This window comes from Cetorhinus maximus, unplaced genomic scaffold (genome assembly GCF_964194155.1).
Source record: "Cetorhinus maximus unplaced genomic scaffold, sCetMax3.hap1.1 HAP1_SCAFFOLD_2118, whole genome shotgun sequence".
Lineage (NCBI taxonomy): Eukaryota > Metazoa > Chordata > Chondrichthyes > Lamniformes > Cetorhinidae > Cetorhinus > Cetorhinus maximus.
In genome coordinates, this window is record NW_027598057.1 from 31,590 (window position 1) to 39,954 (window position 8,365).

Genomic DNA, 8,365 nt, shown 5'->3' on the forward strand with positions numbered 1-8,365 from the left:
AATGATTGACCCCTGCCACTGGGACTGTCGCTTTAAACAGAAATGATTGGCCACTGGGACTGTCGCTTTAAACAGTAATGATTGACCGCTGCCACTGGGACTGTCGCTTTAAACAGAAATGATTGACCGCTGCCACTGGGACTGTCGCTTTAAACAGAAATGATTGACAGCTGCACTGGGACTATCCCTTTAAAAAGAGATGATTGACAGGAGGTTACTTTGACGTAGATTCTGGACGTGACGCCTTGTCTGGTCCAATGGGAACGTGCGTGGTCGAAGCAGAGGCGGGTGCACACTTGTCGGACAGGCTCCCCTCCAATCATATTGTTCAGAGACAGAAGGGCGGGTTCACAAATATGATGGACGGGTTTCTATCCAATCAGTGCGTGCCGCATCGGAGAGGGCGGGGGCAGGGGACGGTTGGGAGCAGGCCCCGCCTCTAATTCCGGTCCCTGCCTCTTTCTCTCTCTGGCAGTCGCTCGGCGGTTCTGAGGAGAATCAGTGAGGCGAAGATGGTGGCGAAGCAGCGGATCCGCATGGCCAACGAGAAGCACAGTAAAAATATCACCCAGCGGGGGAACGTGGCGCGGAGCACCGTGAGTACCAGGGCCCCGGGCCCGCCGCCGCCGTCCCCCCTCCTCACTCGGACTCACGGTGTTTACGTGGCTCTCCGGACCCAGCCGCGGAGTCCGCGTGATGACGCAACCTCGCTGATTGACAGTCGACTTGTCCAACGGCGCGGTGGCGCCTTGCGTCTGATTGGTGGATGGGGACGTCATTCAACATGGGCTCCTCCCCCACCCTGGTGGTAGCCAATGGAGTGCTTTTGGGGGCGGGCGACCGAAAGAGGTCGGGGCTTTCTCGCAGTGCCACCTCAGCATGGATTGAACAGCGAACCGAAACCCAGAGCCACCGACAGTGCGGCACTCCCTCAGTACTGACCCTCTGACAGTGCGGCACTCCCTCAGAACTGACCCTCCGACAGTGCGGCACTCCCTCAGTACTGACCCTCTGACAGTGCGGCACTCTCTCAGTAATGACCCTCCGACAGTGCGGCACTCCCTCAGTAATGACCCTCCGACAGTGTGGCACTCCCTCAGTAATGACCCTCCGACAGTGTGGCACTCCCTCAGTAATGACCCTCCGACAGTGCGGCATTCCCTCAGTAATGACCCTCCGACAGTGTGGCACTCCCTCAGTAATGACCCTCCAACAGTGCGGCACTCCCTCAGTAATGACCCTCCGACAGTGCGGCACTCCCTCAGTACTGACCCTCTAACAGTGCGGCATTCCCTCAGTACTGACCCTCCGACAGTGCGGCACTCCCTCAGTACTGACCCTCTGACAGTGCGGCACTCCCTCAGTACTGACCCTCCGACAGTGCGGCACTCCCTCAGTAATGACCCTCCGACAGTGCGGCACTCCCTCAGTAATGACCCTCCGACAGTGCGGCACTCCCTCAGTACTGACCCTCCGACAGTGCGGCACTCCCTCAGTACTGACCCTCCGACAGTGCGGCACTCCCTCAGTACTGACTCTCCGACAGTGCGGCACTCCCTCAGTACTGATCCTCCGACAGTGCGGCACTCCCTCAGTACTGACCCTCCGACAGTGCGCCACTCCCTCAGTACTGACCCTCCGACAGTGCGGCACTCCCTCAGTACTGACCCTCCGACAGTGCGGCACTCCCTCAGTACTGACCCTCCGACAGTGCGCCACTCCCTCAGTACTGACCCTCCGACAGTGCAGCACTCCCTCAGTACCGACCCTCCGACACTGCAGCACTCCCTCAGTACTGACCCTCTGACAGTGCGGCACTCCCTCAGTACTGACCCTCCGACAGTGCAGCACTCCCTCAGTACCGACCCTCCGACACTGCAGCACTCCCTCAGTACTGACCCTCTGACAGTGCGGTGCTCCCTCAGTACTGACCCTTCGTCAGTGCAGCTCTCCCTCAGTACAGACCCTCCGAGTACTGACCCTCTGACAGTGCGGCGCACCCTCGACACTGACCCTCTAACTGTGCGGCACCATCATGACTCCTCAGATACTGAAGCAGTCCATGTTCAAATGCAGCAAGACCTGGACAATTTCCAGGTTTGGGTTGACAAGTGGCAAGGAACATTCGTGCCACAGAAGTGTCAGGCAATGACCATCTCCAACAAGAGAGAATCCAACCATCGCCCCTTGATGTTGAATGACATTACCATCACTGAATCCCCTACTATCAACATCCTGAGGGTTCCTACTGACCAGAAACTGAACTGGACCAGCCATATAAATACCGTGGCTACAAGAGCAGGTCAGAGGCTGGGAATCCTGTAGCGAGTATCTCATCTCCTGACTCCCCAAAGCCTGTCCACCATCTACAAACACAAGTCAGGAGTGTGATGGAATACTCCCCACTTGCCTGGATGAGTGCAGCTCCAACAACACTCAAGAAGTTTGACACCGTCCAGGACAAAGCAGCCCACTTGATTGGCTCCACATCCACAAACATTCACTCCCTCCACCACTGACGCACAGTAGCAGCAGTGTGTGTACCATCTACAAGATGCACTGCAGAAACTCACCAAGGCCCCTTAGACAGCACCTTCCAACCCCATGACCACTACCATCTAGAAGGACAAGAGCAGCAGACACATGGGAACACCACCAATTGGAAGTTCCCTCCAAATCACTTACCATCCTAACTTGGAAATATATCGGCCGTTGCCGGGTTAAAATCCTGGAACTCCCTCCCTAACAGCGCTGTGGGTGTATCTACACCGCATGGATTACAGCGGTTCAAGAAGGCAGCTCATCACCTCCTTCTCAAGGGCAACTTGGGATGGGCAATAAACGCTGGCCCAGCCAGCGAAGCCCACATCACATGAATGAATAAAAAAAAAGTATTGACCCTCCGACAGTGCGGCGTTCCCTCAGTACTGACCCTCCGACAGTGCAGCACTCCCTCAGTACTGACCCTCTGACAGTGCAGCACTCCCTCAGTACTGACCCTCTGACAGTGCGGCACTCCCTCAGTACTGACCCTCCGACAGTGCGGCACTCCCTCAGTACTGACCCTCCGACAGTGCGGCACTCTCTCAGTACTGACCCTCCGACAGTGCGGCACTCCCTCAGTACTGACCCTCTGACAGTGCGGCACTCCCTCAGTACTGACCCTCCGACAGTGCAGCACTCCCTCAGTACTGACCCTCCGACAGTGCAGCACTCCCTCAGTACTGACCCTCCAACAGTGCAGCACTCCCTCAGTACTGACCCTCCGACAATGCTGCGCTCCCTCCATACTGACCCTCCTACAGTGCGGCACTCCCTGAGTACTGACCCTCTGACAGTGCAGCACTTCCTCAGTACTGACCCTCCGACAGTGCAGCACTCCCTCAGTACTGACCTTCTGACAGTGCGGCACTCCCTCAGTACTGACCCTCCGACAGTGCGGCACTCCCTCAGTACTGACCCTCCGACAGTGCGGCACTCCCTCAGTACTGACCCTCCGACAGTGCGGCACTCCCTCAGTACTGACCCTCCGACAGTGCGGCACTCCCTCAGTACTGACCCTCCGACAGTGCGGCACTCCCTCAGTACTGACACTCTGACAGTGCGGCACTCCCTCAGTACTGACCCTCCGACAGTGCAGCACTCCCTCAGTACTGACCCTCCGACAGTGCGGCACTCCCTCAGTACTGACCCTCTGACAGTGCGGCACTCCCTCACTACTGACCCTCCGACAGTGCGGCACTCCCTCAGTACTGACCCTCCGACAGTGCGGCACTCCCTCAGTACTGACCCTCCGACAGTGCGGCACTCCCTCAGTACTGACCCTCCGACAGTGCGGCACTCCCTCAGTACTGACCCTCCGACAGTGCGGCACTCCCTCAGTACTGACCCTCCGACAGTGCGGCGCTCCCTCAGTACTGACCCTCTGACAGTGCGGCACTCCCTCGGCATTGGGATTTGGATCAGATGTTGACCTTGCATTTCCCTCTGACTGACTGTGCCCTCAGGTGGATGTAAAGGATCCCATATCCACTATCTCAGAGAGGAGCAGGGGAGGTCTTCCTGGTGCCCTGGAACCAATATTTTTCCCTCAACAGCATCACTGCAAAGAGCAGCAGACGATCTGGGTCACTATCGCAGTGTTGTGTGTGGGAGCTTGCCATGCGCAATCTCGCTGCTGCGTTTCATACAGTGACTACATTTCAAAGAGTATATTATTGTCTGTAAAGCCCTTTAGGAGCTGGGGAAAGCAGGGCCTTTGTGTTTTCTAACATGAGGGGCGCGGTATCAGGTCAACTGCGACCTGCTGCACTCAGTTCCCCTGGCCCCCTCCCCATTGCTCAGGGTGCTTCATTCCTGCTGCCATCTGGCTCATTTGGAGCAGCCTTGACTTGCTGGAATGGAGCTGATGGGACTGAGTTGGTTTGTCTTGTGCAGTAGGTTTGCTGGCCGCTTTGCGGTGTGTGTGGCTGTATGTCGGGGAATGGGGGGCAGAGACTATTAACTCTCTCTGTTGTTTTCCAGAGACCCCTCCAGGAGGAGAGGGCACCAGTGGCACCTTGGTTGTTGGCGCTGTTCGTGTTTGTGGTGTGTGGATCAGGTTGGTGTTTCACTCCCTCCCACTTTGTGACTGTCAGGACTCCATTCAGGGGAGAATTGTCATTATTTCCCTCTCCCTGCCATAAAAGACTATGCAGGATTCATAGAATGATAACATGCAGAAGGAGGCCATTCAGCCCACCATGTCTGTACTGGCTCTTAGAAAGTACTATTTTAATTAACACCCCCTTTGCTCTTTCCTTGTTGCCCCGTAAATTGATTTCCCTCTAATATTTATCCAATTCTGTTTTAAAAGGACACTCAGTTAGCAATGACAATTTCATGTTATTCACCAGGGACTATTTTTGAACTTCATTTATGGGATGTGGGTGTCCCTGGCCGGGCCCAGCATTTATTGCCCATCCCTAATTGCCGCTTGAGAAGGTGGTAGTGAGCTTCCTTCTTGAACCGCTGCAGTCCCTGTGGTGTAGGTACACCCACCGTGCTGTTAGGGAGGGAGTTCCAGTATTTTGACCCAGCGACAGTGAAGGAACGGCCGATATATTTCCAAGTCAGGATGGTGAGTGACTTGGAGGAGAACTTCCAGGTGGTGGTGGTGTTCCCATCTATCTGCTGCCCTTGTCCTTCTAGATGGTAGAGGTCGTGGGTTTGGAAGGTACTGTCTAAGGAGCCTTGTGCAGCTTGTAGATGGTATACACACTGCTGCTACTGTGTGTCGGTGGGAGCGGTCACCAGTTTGGAAGGCACTACTGAAGAAATGTGGCACCAAAGAAATGGGTGTCATTGGCCAACACCTCTGTGCTGCCTCTGGCTGGGATTTAAACTCCTGTGTCCTGGGGGTGAAACCCGGTGTCTGACCCCCAGCCCTGACCCTTATAAATTCAGCTGGGCATTTTAAATTTAGCGATGATTGTTGGTGATTTTTTTATAAACGTAGGATCAGCAGGAGGCCATTTAGTTCTTGAGCCTGTTTTGTCATTTGGTTAGATAATGGCTGATTTGCGACCGAACTCCTTGTACTACCCCCACTCCTCCCCCCGACCTCCCCTTCCCTTAGGATCGCTCTCATTGATCTAACCTTAACTGCTGTTAGTGGAAGAGTGTACCAATCTTATCCCTGACTTTGCGTGAAAAAGTGCTTCCTAATGTCAGTCCCGCAACGTCTAGCTCTCACTTTCAGACTATGTCCTTTCGCCCTAGATTCCCCAGCGTCTGAGAATATTTTCTGTATGTACAAGTACAGCAAGAAATTTAGAAGGCAAAGTTGAGCCTCATTGCAAGTGGTTTGGAGTGCTTGAGTAAGGAAGTCTTGCTGCAGTTTTGCAGGGCTTTGGTGAGGGCACACCTGGAGTATTTGATCTTTGTATCTAAGGAGGGATAGACTTAACCATAGAGTAGAGGTTTCTGAGGGGAGAGGCTTTTCCTATGAGGAGAGAGTGAGTAGAATGGGCCAATATTCTCTGGAGTTTGAAGAGTGACAGGTGATCTCATTGAAACATATAACAGGACAGGAAAGATGCTGAGAGGCTGTTTTTTTCCCCCACCCCCACCCCCCACTGGCTGGAGAGTGCAGAACAGGGGTCACCGTCTCGGTTAAGGGGTCAGCGATTTTGGACTGAGGTGAGGAGAAATTTCTCCACCTAGAGGGTTGTGGATCTTTGGAGTTCTCTACCCCAGAGTGCCGTGGATGCTGAGTCAGCGAGTGTATTCAAGACTGAGATGGATAATGTTTTGGGCAGTTGGGGATTTGAGGGATATGGAGAGAGGGTGGGAATGTGGAGCTGAGTGGTCCAGCCATGATTTTATTGGATGTTGGAGCAGCCCTGAGGGCCATGTGGCCCACTCCTATTTCTTATCTACTTTATCAACTCCCCTTAATATCTTAAACTGCGAGAATAGCTCCCCTTAACTTTCTAAATGCCGTGGAACGCAATCTGTTTCGTGTAAGGAACACCCTCCGCTAGAATGAGACAGAAATGGGCTCAAATTTCTTCAATGTATCCACCCGAGTGACCATCGGAGGAAGGAGGGCAGTGTTGGGGGGAGGGAGGGAGGGAGGGCGGGGAGGACAGGTTTCTGACCTGATAGGGGGGGGCATACGAGAGCCCAGGCCCTTAAGGTGAAGGGGCAAGGTGTACAGAGGGGCTAAGACACCAAGTGCTGGTTTGGACTGTAATGCAATGTACTGCAATGCATGTACTTTTGACCAAGCTATGAGCAGGGTGTGAGTATTGGGCGATTGCTGACTCAGAGCAGATTGGGACTCGTTACTCTCTTCCTAATGTGTGCTTTTCCCTCCTCCTTCACAGCAATTTTCCAGATTATCCAGAGTATCCGGATGGGAGCTTGAAGGACGGTTTTCCCCGCAGCCACAGTTATTTTGTTTCTCGGACTCTGACCAATTCCTGACTCTCTTTTGGATTGCACCATGAACACTCTTGTCTTGCCAAGTCATTGATGCAGAAAAACCTGCAGCCCTAATCAGTGTTCCCCAGCAATGAGCAAGACAGGTGCACCTTGTAGACGGCTTTATATAAAAATATATATTATATAAGTTATAGAGAATTAAAGCAACATTAATTCCACCAACTGCCTCCCTGGCAAATCTGAGCTGTGTTCCAGATACCCAGCAGCACACATTCCAGCTGTTTTAAGTTTTGGTTTTACTGACTATCTCTGTAACTGCACAGCTTCCCTTAAATAGCTCCAAACTACAACCACACAAACCTGCTCGAGGAACCCTGGAAATTGCGGATAATTTTTGAACTTGCCAGCTGTCCTGGGTCAGTCCTCGGACACTGTCCCCGTACTGTAACACTTTGTCCAGGCTGTTCACTGCTCCAGTTGGTCAGTCAGTCCCACTTTTACGCTTTTTCAACTGTCATCCGTTTGTAGAGATAAATGGGACTGACCTGGAAGGAATGAGACTGTTGCCTTTTTATGTAAAAAAAAACCTTCCTGATACAATGAAGTTATTTACAAAGTGTTTGAAGACGGTGAGTGGCGGACAGGGAGGAGCTGGGGTTCTTTTCACACTCGCTCAGTTCTTGTCTCTACCTTTAAAAGAAAATGGAACAATCTGCAGTCTAAAACTGCCAGCTGCCTTTATATAAACAAATCCATTACCCTGTAGATCACAAGGCCGGTGTGAACTCCTGATCAAACGGTGTGAGAGCAGTCTCCTCACACTCGCCCCTTCACCATCACTAACCTCCCCCCGCCCCCCCTTAACAGAGTAAAATTGGACCTAATCTGGAGGACAGTGAATGTTGACTCTTAATATTTTCACAGGTTCCTGAAGCAATTTAATCTCTGGAGCTGAGGTGCTTTGCAATGCCCTGAAGTTGTGTAAGGCATTATATCAATATAGGTTCTGTTGTTTCTGCACCCACAAGCCCACCCTTTTCATTGCATTGACCTTGAATGAAAAGTGAGCTATCTAATTGGGACCAATTGCAAGGTGACTGATGAGATTTCCCAATGGTAAGTGACTAACCTCCAGTGACAGGGAAGGCTCACCTCTTATACTTTGATTGTGGTGGAGCCATTCCAGTCACTGTACAACCTGGTCGTGCTGACCTTGTGTACAGTGTGTGTTGGCAGAAGACCAGGTTACCTAGAACTGGCCTACTTGCTGCAGCAGTAGAAGAGTCATTATATGAAATAGGACCTGACCACACGGGTCTGTTTTAAAAAAAAACAAACTCTTTTCCTTGTTGAGAACAGTGTAGAGGGAGTTTTACTCTGTATCTAACCTCATGCTGTACCTGTCCTGGGAGTGTTTGATGGGGATGGTGTAGAGGGG

At 52.5% G+C, this 8,365-nt stretch overlaps 1 protein-coding gene across 1 annotated transcript; it reads left to right on the top strand.

The window, feature by feature from the left end:
* Positions 1-439: 439 nt before the first annotated feature.
* LOC144677006 (stress-associated endoplasmic reticulum protein 2) lies at positions 440-7,145 on the top strand. The gene is made up of 3 exons (XM_078537272.1): positions 440-596; positions 4,525-4,600; positions 6,870-7,145. The coding sequence occupies exons 1-3, from the start codon at positions 513-515 to the stop codon at positions 6,908-6,910; spliced, it is 201 nt and encodes a 66-aa protein (XP_078393398.1). The 5' UTR covers positions 440-512; the 3' UTR covers positions 6,911-7,145.
* The last annotated feature ends 1,220 nt before the right edge of the window (positions 7,146-8,365 follow it).

What these genes read in the sequence shown, in the direction of transcription:
- LOC144677006 (XM_078537272.1), top strand. Translation starts at nt 513, where the DNA reads ATGGTGGCGAAGCAGCGGATCCGCATGGCCAACGAGAAGCACAGTAAA. An exon ending in GGAACGTGGCGCGGAGCACC is followed by an intron (nt 597 to 4,524) that starts GTGAGTACCAGG and finishes GTTGTTTTCCAG; the next exon opens with AGACCCCTCCAGGAGGAGAG. An exon ending in GTTTGTGGTGTGTGGATCAG is followed by an intron (nt 4,601 to 6,869) that starts GTTGGTGTTTCA and finishes CCTCCTTCACAG; the next exon opens with CAATTTTCCAGATTATCCAG.